General features: G+C 39.6%; 2 protein-coding genes across 5 annotated transcripts in view; one reads left to right on the top strand and one right to left on the bottom strand.

Moving 5' to 3' along the window:
- pappa2 (pappalysin 2) overlaps positions 1 to 10,169 on the top strand; it is a 105,173-nt gene extending 95,004 nt beyond the window's left edge. Inside the window, exons 22-23 of the mRNA XM_056239474.1 lie at positions 8,030 to 8,128; positions 9,451 to 10,169. Coding sequence (XP_056095449.1) covers positions 8,030 to 8,128; positions 9,451 to 9,558 — 207 coding nt within the window. The 3' untranslated portion in view covers positions 9,559 to 10,169. The remainder of the gene's footprint in view (positions 1 to 8,029; positions 8,129 to 9,450) is intronic.
- A 525-nt stretch (positions 10,170 to 10,694) lies between these two features.
- The window catches only part of astn1 (astrotactin 1), a 267,683-nt gene continuing 260,545 nt past the window's right edge, over positions 10,695 to 17,832 (bottom strand). For all 4 annotated transcript variants that reach the window (XM_056239481.1, XM_056239480.1, XM_056239482.1 and 1 more), the window contains 3 exons: positions 16,702 to 16,802; positions 16,422 to 16,605; positions 10,695 to 11,532 (listed from right to left, as the gene is read on the bottom strand). In XM_056239481.1, the coding sequence (XP_056095456.1) occupies positions 11,295 to 11,532; positions 16,422 to 16,605; positions 16,702 to 16,802 (523 nt within the window). In that variant the 3' untranslated portion in view covers positions 10,695 to 11,294. The remainder of the gene's footprint in view (positions 11,533 to 16,421; positions 16,606 to 16,701; positions 16,803 to 17,832) is intronic.

Below are 17,832 nucleotides of genomic sequence, written 5' to 3' on the forward strand. Positions count from 1 at the left end.
ACTAAAACACAGTTGTCATCCTTTACACACAACGACTCAAATTGTTCACACTTGTTTCTAATGATGTGATCAAACCAACTGTACGAAATAGAGGCCAGTTCAGAGTGCACAGTTGGCAAGGGTGCTGTCACGGGTATGTGCGGGTTGAAGAAGACAATGGTCGACAGGTTCCAATTCAAACATAGATTTATTCCTATTTCCAGGATCAGGTTAAGGCATACACACAAAGGTGACGTATAAACAAAGACCGACAAGGAATGACTGAACAGAGGGAACTAAATACACAAACCAATGAACACTAATGATGTGCAAACAGGTGAGACAGATGATGACGAGGAAATGAGGGAGTGAGATCAGGTGTGGAGACAAGAGGGATTCTGGGAGATGTAGTGCAAACAAGACAGAACAGTGCAGACGAAGACTGTGACATAATGCCCCCCTCAAATAGGCGCGACCTCGCGCCGTATAACATCAATAGGGGTGGGGGGGGGGGGGGGGTGGGCGCCCTGGAGGCTGACGAGAGCATGGCCTGTAGGAGTCCAACGCCTCCAGGGCGGAGCAGGAAGTGCAGGCGGCCAGGGTGGATCAGGAAGTTCAGGCGGCCAGGGCGGAGCAGGCTGTGGGCGTGGCCAGGGCGGAGCTGTCGGACCCTCGGGCGGCCATGGCGGAGAATCCCCTTCGGGCAGCCATGGCGGAGAGTCCCCTTCGGGTGGCCATGGCGGAGAGTCCCCTTCGGGCGGCCATGGCGGAGAGTCCCCTTCGGGCGGCCATGGCGGAGAGTCCCCTTCGGGCGGCCATGGCGAAGAGTCCCCTTCGGGCGGCCATGGCGGAGAATCCCCTTCGGGCGGCCAATATCCCCCCCCCCAAAACTTTCTTGGGGGGAATCACAGGCTCTGGGACAGGCTCTGGGACGTGGACAGTCTCAGGGTGGGCAGACGGGACGTGGAAAGTCTCTGGCTGGGCTAGCGGTGAAGGCCCGGCTATGCTGGATGGAACCAGCGGTGAAGGCTCAGAAGGGCTGGACGGGACCAGCGGAGAAGGCTCTGAAGGACTGGACGGGACCAGCGGAGAAGGCTCTGGCTCGGCCGGCGTGACGCGAAGCTCCGGCTCGGCAGGCGTGCAGGGAAGCTCAGGCTCGGCAGGCGTGCAGGGAAGCTCAGGCTCGGCAGGCGTGCAGGGAAGCTCAGGCTCGGCAGGCGTGCAGGGAAGCTCAGGCTCGGCAGGCGTGCAGGGAAGCTCAGGCTCGGCAGGCGTGCAGGGAAGCTCAGGCTCGGCAGGGCTGCAGTGGGGCGCAGGCGGGCAGGCGACGTGAAGCTGCGGTGCAGGCTTGGCTGGGTTGGGCGGAACCAACGGTGAGGGCTTGGCTGGGCTGGACAGAACCAGTGGTGCAGGCTGCTCTGGACTGGACAGAACCAGCGGCGAAGACGGCTCTGGGCTGGACAGGACCAGCAGCGAAGAGGGCTTTGAGCTGGACAGGACCAGCGGCGAAAAGGGCTTTGAGCTGGACAGGACCAGCGGCGAAGACGGCTCTGGGCTGGACAGGATCAGCGGCGAAGAGGACTTTGAGCTGGACAGGACCAGCGGCGAAGAGGGCTTTGAGCTGGACAGAACCAGCGGCGAAGACGGCTCTGGGCTGGACAGGACCAGCAGCGAAGAGGGCTTTGAGCTGGACAGGACCAGCGGCGAAAAGGGCTTTGAGCTGGACAGGACCAGCGGCGAAGACGGCTCTGGGCTGGACAGGACCAGTGGCGAAGACGGCTCTGGGCTGGACAGGACCAGCGGCGAAGACGGCTCTGGGCTGGACAGGACCAGCGGCGAAGAGGGCTCTGAGCTGGGCAGGACCAGCGACGAAGAAGGCTTTGAGCTGGACAGGACCAGCGGTGAAGAGGGCTCTGAGCTGAACAGGACCAGTGGCGAAGAGGGCTCTGAGCTGGACAGGACCAGCGGCGAAGAGGACTTTGAGCTGGACAGGGCCAGCGGCGAAGAGGGCTCTGAGCTGGACAGGACCAGCGGCGAAGAGGGCTCTGGCACATCTGGACCGATGAGAGGAGGAAGATCGGTGAAGTCATCAAACTCGTAATTAAACTTAAATGGTAAATGGTAAATGGACTGCATTTATATAGCGCTTTCACAGACCCAATGGCCACCAAAGCGCTTTACATTTGCCTCACATTCACCCATTCACACACTCATTCATACACCGACGGGCGACTTAATTAAACTTAACTGTGCAGATGACTGGTTCTGGTTTAACTGGACTATATCGCCCATATCCTCCCCTGTGACCTCCACGGTTCCCACGGAACACAGCTTGGCGGGTTCCCACAAAGGCTTGCTTCCAGCTCTCCATCTTCCCTTTTTTCCTTTCTTTATGGTCGGTTCTTCTCAGCCTGGACAAGAATTCTTACCCTATCGTCCAACTTAGGGTGGTCGGTCTTTCTGTCACGGGTATGTGCGGGTTGAAGAAGACAATGGTCGACAGGTTCCAATTCAAACATAGATTTATTCCTATTTCCAGGATCAGGTTAAGGCATACACACAAAGGTGACGTATAAACAAAGACCGACAAGGAATGACTGAACAGAGGGAACTAAATACACAAACCAATGAACACTAATGATGTGCAAACAGGTGAGACAGATGATGACGAGGAAATGAGGGAGTGAGATCAGGTGTGGAGACAAGAGGGATTCTGGGAGATGTAGTGCAAACAAGACAGAACAGTGCAGACGAAGACTGTGACAGGTGCGCTGAATGATGGAAACAATCTGAGAGGGAGACGAGGAAGAGTGTGTGTAAGAGGTGGTGGATGAGGAGGAAGAGCAGGTGTGGAGAATGTTGTCAAGACTGGATGCCTGTGATGTCCTCAACAATATTCAATATTATTCAGCAATATTATTTATCTGACTGCACTGACACTATTGGATGAGAACTGAATTGAGCAGGGATGCTTTTCCCATAATATGACAGAATTTGCTGGTTCACTACCATAGTACGATGCATTTTTGAAGAAGTCAACTTGCTAGTCACGACTGTTACGGCGATAGTTTCGGGAAACACTGACTCGTTGATCTATGCTGATAACGACGGAACTTGTGACCATAGTTGGCTAACGATGCTTTTGGGAAACTCACCCCTGGATGATGACATCACTGTTTTCTGCTGAACTGCATTTATAGATAAAATAAACTATTTTATGTAATAATTGATGATCTTAGCAATGGAACTAAATTAACACGGATCTGACTTCAGCTGAACAATGACAGTATTTTCTTTTTAAGCTGCTGTACAGCTGAAATGAAGTATTTGCATTACTGATCATCATTTTCCTGTCATCACTTGAAAAGTTGCTTTGAAACAATCTCCATTGCATAAAGCACTATAGATATAAAGGGGACTTGACTTGACTCAGGTCAGACCCAACATGAAGACATGATGCTAAGGCAGAATGAATCTCTCACTGACTTTGAGTTTGCAGTTGCACAACTTCTTTGAGTGTACTGTAACATACTTTTCATTTAGAGTTTTTTTTTTTTTTTTTGACCTTTAAAAAAATAAGAACTCGGCCGTTCTTATTTTTTTAGACCGGCCGAGTAGGGTTGATGTTATTTTATTATTTTATTTTGTGACTATGATGGCTGGTGAAAAAAAAAAAAAACATACAAATAATAACCTGGTTTGCGGGGACAATTTACACATACACAACATGGTTTGTAAGGTCATTTTTTGAAAATGCTTAAAACTCCATATGGTTATCTATTTATGCTTCAAAATAACATATATGGCCTAAGGTCTATGAGGACACTGAGATGTCATCATAAATCCTCCATATAATCATCTATTTATGCTTGAAAATAACATATATAGCCTAAGGTTTATGAGGACACTGAGATGTCCTCATAAACCCAAGTGTCCTCGTAATGCTGGTGAGTAACCTGACATTTTGTCCTTGTAAACCACATTTGCCAGTTCACACACACACACACACACACACACACACACACACACACACACACACACACACACACACACACACACACACACACACACACACACACACACACACACACACACACACACACACACACACACACACACACACACACACACACACACACTTCATTCACACTTTCATTGTTGTGAGGTTTTACCTAAAAAAAAAATGTCAGCTTGCATTTAAAAACAAAAAGGAAAAGTTTACATTAGAAATGAAATGGAGGGGAACATAATTAGTAGTCTTTTGGGAACTCTGGAGAGAGCCAATCAAGGGGTGCATACTTCAGTAAAGTGAGATGCCAGCACTAACATGGGGCCTCAAAACATTGTTGTCCATGAAAACATGTTGTTGCCATGGAGTTTTTGTTTATTCTATCTTTCTCTTAGCATTAGATGTGGTCAGTCAGTCAGGCAACCTGTGGAGTGTGTCATCCCTTGCCCCCGTGGGATGTTTAGGGATTTCATCTCCCGACATCATGCAAGGTGAAAATACACCTATATTGTTTGCTTCAGATATGATTTTGTTTCGTTGTTCTCCGATGTCTCAGATTGCGAACTCTCATTCCAGAAACTGTTGCTAGGGGTTAATTGTGTTTTTTGAAAATACATCTTTTTAAGTGACTCATAGAGGGTTTCATTTTCAATAAATTTCTGTAATCTAAATCAAGCTTTGGATACTGCCCAAAAACTTTGCAGGTTTGCCTCAGAAAAAACCCTCTTTGAGAGGAGGACAGGAAAAAGAATTTTAGGATAGATGCCTCAAAGTAGACAGCTTGAACTTCCACTGAGCAGTAGGCTATCTGAGATAAATATATATTCATTATCGGATTACAGTAGGGTCATGGTATTGTCACAGAATGCACACAAAAAGTAGATCCAAGTGCAGTTTTAATTGAGGGTAATTTGAAATCCGTAGTCAGCCAGGCAAGGGTCAAAATCCATATAAAACAGTCCAATAAACAAGAAACAAACGGGACAAGAACTTCGAGGTGCTGGTAACATTAAACAAGGACTCGACAACTAACACAGAAACAGACAGGGTATAAATAGACAGGTGCAAACAATGTGAGTGGGAACAGCTGTGTGCAATGATCAGTGATGAGTTCAGGCAAAGGGTTATGGGAAATGCAGTTCATGATAGAAGGTGACGATCAGGGAAAGAAACCTCTTGTGAAAACCCAGGGAACACAAACCAGACACTGTGACAGGTATCTTTACTATTAAGTCTCGAAACATTGAGGAAAACAACTAACAAATTGCACCTCAGGTCCTACTTTATTTTACAGTGTCCTTGTTACACATCTTACATGTAGTTAATGTAGTAATAAACCCCAAGTTCTCTAGATGGCACAGGCTAATAGGTCCTTAACTCCGATCGCATCGGATCTACATAGCGCAGCTGTTTGGTTGCTGTTGCATTAGCGGCCAGTGAGCTGCAGCTCAACATTCAAATGCCGGTAGTGTTGCTGTTAGTAGTCTGCAGCGTGCTTTCAGAAACCCTCCACCTTCCCCAGCTCCACCTGTATAGATCTGCTAGACGGGGGTTATTTCATGTAAGTGCAGCAGTATGTCTTACATGCTTACAGCAATGTCTGTAAATGTATTGGCTGGAGCAAGTGTCGGTACTTGCTCTGCAGCAGCAGCATCGTACCAGATCTATTCCACCAAGACCAAATTACCATTACCATGCCAGTGTACATGTAGTTTATTATTACTCAGTACTTATGTGTAATTACACTGTATTAAGGACACCATAAAATAAAGTGTAACCTAAAACCATCAAGCCAAAACAGAAAGAATGATTTCTTTGGCTGTCAGTTTAATGTAATAATTTAGCAAGATTAGTTATGATGAAAAAAAAAGTGAACATGAGGCTTAAATGTGATTTATATTATATTGTCTATTGCTGTGGTCATCTGCGTGTCACGATTTGGACATTTCCTGACACTTTTTTTTTTTCCTGTGCCAGATATACACGAGGTCCAGGTCAGATGATTTTGTGTAGCGCTTCAGATGGTTGAGTACAGCGTTGTTTAACATTCACTGGCAGGTTTCCTCTTGCTGGCCGGGGCAGATGCATTCCACACATCCTTCCCATTTACTGTTACACGATTCTTTAGTTTAGGCATTAGGTCATTTTTCTTTTTCCAGCCTTTTCTAAAACAACATTAATAACGCACGTGTTTTAGATTCAGATATTTAACTTGTTATATGTAGCACGTTCATTTAAACACGAGGTTGTAAGATAGGTTTCAAATTGTTATTGCCAATAAATGTGCAATGTGCTTAAGGTAATAAAATGTATGAAGAGCAAGAATAAAGAAATAAATGAAGTGTACACAAGCTTGAAACTGAAGAATGAAAAATGCTATTGCTTATGACTTGGAGAATGGGACCACGGCAGGAAAAACATTTTTGGATTGGGTGTAGGTTTAGCAGGAATAAATTCTACAGAGATCTCCTTGCCAGCTGCTCTTGTACAGGGATGTGGAATCAGGTAGAAGCTGGGCTCTATGAAACGACTCCACAAGCACAAGACAGCCAAAAGTATCTTTGGCAGACTGCTCTTTTTTTTCCAGTTATTGGCATCAGATCCTTTAGGTTAAGTAAATTCCTTTAGGAAGGCCTTATTACACATTAAAATTGTTTATGCATGTTAAATTTGATAATTGTAGTCCACTCGGGAAGGTTGGACTTCGCTCCCTTGGGCATTGCAAATCAGGTATCCATGCTCTCGCACAGGTGAAGTAATGACATTGAAGGAAGTACAAGGAAGTTAGGAAGTTTTGTCTGGAATAACAGATGCAGTTTTATTTTATTTGAAAGGAATAAATGAGAAATGCCACCTACCATAAAATATACAGAAATCCCTTTGGCATGATTCATGCATTTCATTCCTCTGAGATTCAAGGAACATCCGTATAGCCTCATGTTCAGAGAAAACTGTTAATTGAACATTGTAAAATGAAGTAACTCATGCATGAACCTTTAAAAAACTTTAAGGGCACATTTACTAGTTCAGTCTGTTTAGGTTTTTTGGACACGTAAACGGTTTTGTAAGGTTCTGCATATAGAAGGCTATAGTTTGCCTGTTAGAATAAAATTAATTCTATTGACACTATGATTCATTCTTAGATTAATTTTGTATAATGTGAGTATGATTTTAGAATATTTTATTTTTATTTTACATCATTATATTTTCTATTTTTGGTATTATTTTCATGTTATGACTGATAACTGACAAATGGCTCATATCAAAATTGTATACTGTTTGTTTTCTAAATAAATCAAATAAAACAGGAAATCAATGATTTTAAATGCTACAAGTGAATTTAGGCATTACAACATTTTAATGAAGAGTATGAACAATTCATATTTGATTACATTTAACAGTGTTATTGGCAACAATTTACAATAAGATCCCATTAGTTAATGTTAGTCAATGCATTAACTAATATTAGTAAAAACTGAGCAACACATTTATTAGAGTATTTATTAATCTTTCTTAATGTTAGTTAATAAAAGATAAGAGTTCAATGTTAGTTCATATTAGCTGAGGTCTATTAAATACTGTAATATTAACAGATACAAAGTTTGATTTTAATAATATATTAGTAAATCTTTAAATGAACATTAACTAAGATTAATAAATTCTTTAGAAGTATTATTCATTGTTGGTTCATGTGGTTAACTAATAGTAACAAATGGAACCTTATTATAAAGTGTTACCCGAAATTATTAGTGTTTTTCAAAAATGAAGCGAGTGAGATGATGGCAAAGATCATTTAAATGAGCATGCACAATTAAATATCAAATATCGCGCGATACTGATAAATTAATTTCTAATATAATAATCTCATAACCGATATGGAATCATTTAAAATGTATTAACATGGAAACTTATTTAATAATACAAAACATTTTTTCTTTGTAAATGTACATTAAATAAACACTTATTCCTTACGTGCTACTCCTTATGTAATCAAATATCTGCTATTTTTCGTTTAAATTCGTTTTCTTTTTTGTTTTGCAGCCGTTCGGAGGAGATGGTTGGTGCGACACCATTAATAACCGAGCGTACTGCCAATATGACGGAGGAGACTGCTGTCCATCCACTCTCTCATCTAGAAAGGTAAAGCAAACCCTCTAAAGCTCATCTGAAGGGCTATTCCTCTCATCCTCATTCCATCCTATGCTGCTTAGTCATTTTCTCATTCCTCTCCCAGAGTGCCAATCTCAGTCTCGTATCGTGCCTTGACATTGTCAACCCTTTCCGTGAACGTCGCCCACATCATTAGGCACTCAGGTGGCGTGTTCTCCCATAGAGAGAATGAGCTCGGGGAAAGTGTCTGTCATAAATAAATGACTGGATAGAGCAGCTTTTATTAGCAGAGGGCCAGGTGTCAGCGGTCACGGGCAACTGTAAAACAAGCAGGGTCTGAGAAAGTGAAATAAACCGTGAGGAACAGCATCCTGCCACTGTTGGTCCGACGGAGCTGCCATGCTTCTGTTTACGCAGGCCATGGAAAAGTCCGAGTACGTTGGTGGGGCAGTCTGGTTTAAGAGCGTCTAGGACGAGAGCCAGAGAGAACGTTGGACAATAAAGAACAAATTCCTCTCATCCCTCCTTCTGTGGCTGCTTTTCTAGCATCCAAATACCTGCCACATGCACAGGAAACAAAATGATATTCTCGTGACAGATACTCTTGCTCTATTTTTTGTGGGTGATCCAAAAGCAAATATTTGGGTATTTTAAAATGCGTCTGTCATGATTATTTAGCATGAAACTAAAGCTAAGCTTCAGTGTTCCAAAGAAATGCATCACTAATGAGTGAATGGTCTCGATTGGACTGCAAATGGACAATTGCATCCCATAAACATCAGGTGAAATCAGCGCTTTTCCTCTAGTTTCATGTTTACTTTTCCTGCAGTAGGCCGCTTAGCTGGGAATTTGGGTTTATTTTGTGGTGATGGCACGAATTCTGGACAAGAACCTCCTGTTGATTCTTAACATGTGTTCTCCTCTCCTCTCATCTTCTCACAGTCGGGCTTTCTCTCTCTCTTTTTTTGTTCCCTGCAGCACTGAACGTGACCGTCCTGTCCTAATCAATCCTAGAAATCCTTCTAGTGTAAAAACCCCCAATCCTTGATTTTCTAGTTATGAAAATAAACACCCGATCAGGCCATTCTCCAAGTTTTTGTACATATTTCTTCAATAGACTGTTTGGTCATTTTGAGTAATTTGGTCAACAGTTGATATCGATAACACATCTGGAAAAAGGTAACGCTCCTTGTTTTGATCTACTGCGATGTATTTTCGAGCCGAATTATCCGAACCACACTTTGATCTCTCGTTCAAAGACTGCGTGTGGCTCCCACATACCGTATAAGATGTTTGTGGCCGAATACTTTTTGGACGCTGTTTTTTTTAAAGTGTGTCCGATTGATTGACAGGTCATTCAATTCGGGGTGGACTGCGATCACGATGAGTGCACCTGCCGTGACCCCGAAGCCGAAGAGAACAAGGGCACAGCCAAGCGAAAGGAGCCAGGACCGCTGTGAATGATAGCAAGGCGGAGAGCGCGCAGACAGCTCTCAGACTGGCTTGAAAAGAAAATGTCAAACAATAACCTGAATGTTGTTTCGCGCCACATGAGAGAGGGGCTGATCAAAGGCAGTAATTCAAACCATAGCATTGCATAAAAACAATCCTCTTCAACACTAATCTATCAAATAATACCTAATATATTTTCAAAAACTCTAACATAGGTGTAGATGTAGATATGACCAATATTTAGCCCACAATCATTTACGTACACCATCGAGCACACAAAAATTGTTTCATGTGTAGCATACATATTTTATATAAACAACTTTTGCTTGTTGTGAGCCATATTCTTTAAACTATCTTCACCTATATGTTATTAATACAGGTATATAAACAAGTGCTTGTCTTCAGAATTCTGGATTTATTTTATACCCTCTACATTTACATGCAAAACCTGTGAAATGCATGTGTGCTTTGGGAAAAGACAGTTCATTTATAGCAATTGTAATGGAAATATATGATACTATTTTTGTATGCTCTTCAGTCTGTTAAAGTGTAGTGTCACTGTCATATCAATAAAGTATAAATACACACTATTAAAGACAAGTTTGGTGGGATTTAAAAAGTCTATTGTCCATTATTGTGTGCAATATCATTTTTTAATTTAAATATAAGATATATTTAATTTAAGATTCAAAATGAAGACTGAAATACAGTATGAAATCAATACTGTTAAAGTTGAAAATTAAATATATTAAAGGATAAAAAAATAATATAAGGAAATTAAATGGTAAAGAAAATCTGTTTTTCAAATACGTTTTTGATCTTACTGTGAACGATCCATGCAAGTTTAATGTTTTTTTACCTTCAGACTCTCTGTTGACATGTCAGACTTCTCCAATCATTTAGTCCTCCTAAATCCCACCCCATTTCTTACAATCAACTGCAAGCTCGCATTTAGATCTGGCTCCAACCAATCAATAGAACCAAGTCCCTGCCCTTTTTCCACCGATAATTAATTTTACTCGGATGTACGTCACAATATAGAAGAAAAGATCTGCCACTATACTTCCATTTTGACTTGAAAGAACTGTGTAACTCTCATTACTTTTGTTCAAATTTCAGTTGAAAAATGAAATAATCATTGATTAATTTGGCCAATTTTATTTGGAATAGGAAATAAAACATAAACAAGACATGTTATTGTACACAACTTTTAAAATGATTATTTTCATAATACTGCTTATACTTTAAAAAACTTCTGTACAGTTGCTTGACCTCGCATACCTTAGTTTGAATACTACATTCAGCACATTAGTAATAGATTTAATATCTAATTAACATTTACATTTGCTAAAGGTCTTTCCATATCTATATGCACTACAGAGACAGACATTTTCATCACATGACGAAGATACAGTTTTAGTTCTTGTGAAAAAAGTCTTACCTATACAAACTGGTGTATGCCCTATTTGATAAAATACACCACTAGTTCTAAATGAGACTTTAATGCAACTTTCCTTTGCCTGTACACTGTACATGTGTATGTTCAAGCCCAAAGACACATCACTTGAATGCTTCTTGAAAAATCAGGATGGATTGCTCACGTTCCCACCAAATACTTTCCCCTTCATCATTAAATGGCCAATTAATATTAAAATTGATGGAGCAGATTCTCTAGAGAGAAGCCCTAAAGGGGAGGCCGTGTTTAGGTACAACCCCTGACTAGTCCTCTAGTTGTCCAAATCGTTTAAAGTTCCTTGGGTTCTCCATAATCATTGTACATAACGGAGAGCATCTGATCTTCACATGCCTTACGTAAGTCTTGGCTGAGATTCACCCAGCTGAGCCCGAATGCTTTGGTATCTGTATAACGACAAGACAGATATTTAAGGGATGCTCTGCGCAAGCCGATTTTTGGTTCCTGGAGGAGACCCCGGCACCAACCGCTGAGTTCATCCAGCTGAGACAGGATCAATCCTGCTTTCCTGCAGTAGCAAACACAAAGATGATATTGAATTAGTAATACATGTTAATATAGATACAGATTTTCTGGATTATATGCATATTCAACACAATTCAATCAACTATACTATATTATTATTATTATTATTATTATTAGGGGCCAAACACCAAAGGTGTTGTACCTATTATATCCGTTAGTTTTCTTATTACTCTTCTTTTTCCGCTCTTGAAGTCTATGGCAGCCCATAGAATAGTTTGAGGAAAATGATGAAATTTGGCACACATATAGAGGACAGTCTGTATATTAACAAAAGCAATTTTGGAGTCTCTAACTCAACCCCTCTAGCGCCACCAACTGTCCAAATATGCAATATGCGTTTATGCCAATAAACATAACAAATTCCTTTTTTACACCGATTCCTTGCCTCAAGATGATTCGAATGCACCCATGTGATTCTATTTTTGAAGATGTTTCAGCCATTTTTGACTAAAATAATCTAAAATGTCTTTAATTAGATGGTCTGATGCTCCCAGCCATGCTTGCATAACTAATTATGGCTTTTTTTGTGCAAAGCCCCTTAGTCGCTGCTTGCAGCTATATTTATTATTACTGTTGTTATTATTATTATGAAAAAAAAAACACTTTAATTGAGCAAGGATTCATTTAAATTGAACAAAAGTGACTATAAAGACATAATGTGACAAAATATTTTAATGTGAAATGCTGTTACCTTTTATTCATCAAAGAATACGGAATTTAAAAAAAAAAAAAGTTATTAAGCAGCACAACTGTTTTCAACATTGATAATAAGAAAAGTTTTTTTGAGCAACAAATCAACATATTAAAATTATTTCTGAAGGATCATATGACACTGAAGACTGGGGTGATGGCTTCTAAAAATTCAGCTTTGCCATCAAAGGAATATATTGAATTTTAAATAAAATACAAAATAGTTTAGTGTTATAATATTTAAAAAAAAAAAATTCACAAGTGTTTTTTTTCTTTTAAATATATTATTATAATTTATTTATTATCTTTTGGACGATTAGTCAACAAACAAAATAAAAACTCACTCTAATCTAATTTGATCCCTTTATTGTAATATTTGTTTTATTTTTGTACCATCTAATTACAAGAAGGTCTCGGTATGGACGCACACAGCACATTTCTTGTTCCGCAAGTGACGTGCAAGTTAGTTTTTTCTGCTAACAGCCATTGTGATATTCATACCGCATTTTAGAATATTGCTGTTATGCAATGCTCTTGACACTAGCTTGAAATTTTTCTTATTTCAGTGGTTTAAACATTGAGCATTCCATTCCTATCCATTCTGAGAATGCCCACCTCACAAGCTGAGACTGAAAGATTGATGGGAGACTCCAATATTATAAATATAAACTGCAGGCGATGGCCATATTCAGCTAAAACACAGGTCTTCTGTCTGCACCCCTTAAATGACGCTCTTCAAAATCTGGACTGAGGAGATTGATCATAAATCAAGCCTGTGGTGTACTCTAATGGCAAAGCCTTTAAAAATGAAAAATGTTCCTGTCAAGAATCTTTTGAGGTTACAGGACCGATTAGGTGAACGGCAGTTTCACCTACGGTTAAGTACCTGTGAATTCTATTAGCGACAGTGACTTGAGAGGACGTTTATTGAGTATGTGTGAATGCTATGAAGCGCCAATGTCCTTCGCAAAAGACAAAAAGCTGAAATGTGATACCAAGAGTACGGAAAGAGCGCCTCATTCCTAAGTCATAGCTTCACTTCAAAACCCTGCCAAACCAGAAGCTCAACACTCTACTGTATAAATACCAAAAACCAAATCTGTATGGACCAACCAGGCTTTTAGGGTAGCTAAGTGCATTTTTAAGTTTACGATTAGAATGCGGCTTAAATCGATTAAACTGATCGCACAGTGTTTCGACTGGTTGTGTTTGAAATGATTGAACTAAAGTATAAAATCATTATTTTCTTTGGCTTCCACTTGATTCACAACGTATAATAATGGAATTTTAATGATGTCAGAAATCACTAGCATATTAAATGATAAATATTCCCATCTGCAGTAGAGATGCTGTCATTTATATCATTCTTTTGAATGTATTTGTGTTTTTAATATCTTGCCACATTTCAGTGGTTGTAGGAATTTGGATGTTTATTTGCTTAAAACAAAACTCTGTGGTTTGTTATCCTTTAATTTGTCAAGAAAGTCCGTTTTGGTCTCCAAATAGCAACGGTTGTCACCATAAATTCCAGCATGTATGGAAGTGGAAAGTGGCCTCTAATTTCCAAGGTACGTTTTCAACCTCTTGGCCTCTGCCAGTGCCTCTCTCACTCTCGCTTTTCCGAAATCTCTTGTACTGGTCTGAGAGGAAACAATCAGCTGCATTCCACTGACACCCACAGTAACACACCAACCCACCTTTCATAACATCCATTTGAAATAGCCTCATGAGAGAGTGACAACGCTCCTTATAGTAACTGTATACTAGCATTAATCTCCTATGAAAACAAAGAAAGAACTTTAACCGAACACACCACCAATTATAGCGTGAGTCAGTCCAACAAATAGGCCCACCAATTAAGAGTGAGTCACAAGACGACCTTTATGATATCTCAAAAAGAAAGAAAACTTAGGAAATATATTCGTCTTTTTAATTCGTTTTGTTCTAAGTCAGGACCTGAGTGGGACCAGTTTACTGACAATTATCTCGTATTATGACTAGTTGAAGAAAATTGCATTTAAATGAGGAAACCCCAGTGAACTGCATTCCTTTTGTATCGAAGACTTAGAAACAAATTCTCTTTGTTTATACTTCCTTCCTATCCTATGCTTTAAAAAATGCCGTATGGGCGGAACGAGATTGGAAATGACGCATACGAGTTGTTTGGAAGGCAGATGCGGTGGAGATAATGGCCCATCTCCCTAGACCTCCACTTGAACGGCTTATCTGAAGTCTAAAAACTTACGCAACATTTCATGGAACTGGGTCGATCACAGGGGCATGATCACACGCTCCCGTCATTGTGCAAATATCTGGATGAATTAATATGAATGAATGTTGTTTTTGAGTTATCTTGATGCATTCGTCGTAGGAGGCAGCTTTAGGGGATCAATTCATACTAATTGATCTACTATCATTTAAATTCAAAGTTCTCAAACCTCAATGATGGCCAGTGACAGTATTATGACATCACTTGACTCAACATGGGGTCAACAGACCATTTTTGACCTTTAGCACTCATAGGGTCCTCCTTATGGAAAGATTAATAATAGTAACTTTATAAATAATGCAATGAATAAATCAAATTTAGTAACTTAGCTAACTCACTTCAAATAAATTTAAATAGAAATATAATGAAATTATTAAATACATCATAGAATGGTGCAATAAAAAATAATGAAATATAAGTGCACATTAAAATGAAAAACGAACTGAAATATACAACTTGAAATAAAATGCAGCAGACAGCATGGAGACAATCAATATATAATGAAACTGAACACATTATGAACTGAATATGTATATGAAATAAATAAATAAAAATAAGCATAATGAAAAGAGAATACAAATAAATAAATAGCACATTAAATGTATGTACAATTAAAAGTGATGGTATTGTCCATGATGGCATTGATTGACAGATTGAATTTTTTTTGCAATATAAATGTTTCTTGAACAAAATGAAACAATCATTGCATCATGATATACAGCTACGTTTGAACGTCTGTCAAAGGAGAAAGAGAGGAATAGTAAAGAGAAGAGCAAACTGGAACATGCTAAATCATGCATGACTGAGAAAATATCCTAGGCCTGAATTCGATTAAACTACCATGAATCCATGATCTTGGTTTGAAAGCAGCACTGTTGAAGTCCTCACAGCGGTTAACTCTCATCAGTCACACTGGGTGGGATGGAGTTTGATATGAGTGTGTTTTAGAGCAGCAACTCGGGAGCAAGAAAGGAAAACCTTGCAACATGGAGGCGATTAAATACAACCTTTTAATTTGAACCGAGGCCTCAGGTACGGTCGTCCAAATGGCCTTAATTAAATTCACCTGCCTCTACTGTGCATCAGCGAGGAAGCGTTCAAGTTTTATATCGAACACATGGCTACGTTTAGAAAGTGTTTCAGTGCAATTCTAAAATCCAGACCTTATTTGTCTTTGGTTTGTTTTGGAGGGTGTATAAAGATTGCCACCCTGTTCTGTGGTCAGCGTGATGCCTTAGTGATCCCTTTAAATGTACTGTAATCAGTTTGATTGCAATTTAAACCTACTTAGCACAAATTCCCGAATCACGTCTGACGTTAGAATCCATAATAGAATAATCTGCGTTTACTATGTAATTTAAGGAGCAATGAAAAAACAAAAAAGCACATAAAAGCTTGTGAAACAAGATATTAGGTTTAATTGCAATCAATAAAAATTAACGTGTCCCCCTAACACACCACATCCATTCCAAGGTAACATCCCATAATGCACTGCGCTGAGCTCAATGAAAATATTAATCCAAGATTGCTTAAAAAGCAAACGAAATGTTGATTCTAAATATATTTAATTCTATACTAAATAGCTTATAAAAATAGTTCATAGTTCAAATTCACGCACATAAATGAAAAATAAATAAAACTAATTGATCATTTTATGTAATATTTGAGTTTGTTTTTAATAGTGTTGCGCTTTTAGCTTAGCAACATGCTAACATCAAACGCAATTTAAGTCAATTGCAATTGTATCCAGTGTGGAGTGCAATTTGGAATCAATTTGGGACACTCTACTAATAGAGCATCCCAAACTGGTTCCTTATAAAGTTCCATAATGGTTGCAATGCTGTCTAAAAAGTTAGCTGCCTATAAGCATTTAACTAGCTTTTGTAACAGAGCTTGAGAATCGTTTTACAAACCTGGGCCCCAGTTCATCTTCACAGCGCCAAGTGAACTCTCCAAAGCTCTCATAGCGCTGGTTGTAGTGGTAAAGTACTCGGTGGAGGGTTGGTGAGCCCAGGTCCATAAGCGTGTTGTAGGCCGTCTGCTGTTCCTTCCCGCTGGTGTAGCCGTTGAACAGGTTGTAAATCTTGTCTGCTATTTCTGAGGGGATATTCAACCAAATCACATCACTTCTGATCTTCTGAATATTGCCCTAACCTAAGAAGTTCATTCTACAATATGCAAGCAGTTCTCTACCTTGAGCCTTGACGTCATCCACGGCAGGACAGGGAGTTTTGATCGTCACCTCACTCGGACTGGAACGCCGACCCGTGTTGTCCACCGCCCACAGCCGAAACCTGACGTTGCACAATTAGACATTTGTCACATACTCAATTCTCAAGTTACACTTTATTTTGATAGTCAACTGTAGACATACTACTAACTTTGCAACTACATGTCAACTAACTCTCAGAGTATTAGTAGACTGTTAGCTTAGAGTTAGAATTAATAGAATAAGTTGAAAAGTTTTATGAACGTTACAGTAGTATGAAGAAGAGCTGGTCGAGAGCCTGGGACATTTTACACTACTGTTTTTATTATGCTTATATGCTGCATTCAGCCTCTGCTGCTCCTTTCGTTTAAAGTTACGATTAAAGTTGCATCTGCCTCCTTCTTCCCTAAACTTTGTTAGTTACATTTGATCACTTAATTTAACATTATTTTATTTTATTCTACTAAAAAAGCCGCACGTGCTGAATTACTACTCATACATGTCACTTTATTTGACTAATTGAAATTGTGGGGTAATGCAGCGCTGTTTTACTTGGTCAAAACAATCAGACTAAAAGTAAGTTTGAGTGTGTTGATGGTTATGTTAACGACGTCACTGACAGGCGACACAATGACACCGGCCGTTACACTGGTTAAAATAGCTGATTTCTCTGGATTTAAACATTGTTGGAAACATTTGGGATAATGCAAGTACACAAGTCAACAAAATATAAAAAATATATAAAAAAATCTTACATATTGTACGCAGAAAGCAGAAAGTCTAGTTGTCAAGTGTTACCATTTTTTTTTAAATCTTTGAGCCTTTTACAATATGATTATGATAAATGTTGCAGGCCAGATTTGAACCACATTTTCCAACATAAGCACCACAGCTCAACATGTTCAGACCACGTTCATTAAACAAAAGGTGATGATTCACAATAAAATATATCACAACTACTACTACTACTAATAATAATAATAGTAATAATCAAAATTTAAGATGCATGTCTCGAACAATAACATATATCAAAATAAGCTCAGGGTTAAGGTTAAATGAATAAATAAGTGTATTTGGATTCAATCCTAGATTTGGCTGGAAATAACACTTCCAAA

Source organism: Rhinichthys klamathensis, unplaced genomic scaffold (assembly GCF_029890125.1).
Source record: "Rhinichthys klamathensis goyatoka isolate OS25496 unplaced genomic scaffold, OSU_Roscu_1.1 h1tg000566l_1, whole genome shotgun sequence".
Classification (NCBI taxonomy): domain Eukaryota; kingdom Metazoa; phylum Chordata; class Actinopteri; order Cypriniformes; family Leuciscidae; genus Rhinichthys; species Rhinichthys klamathensis.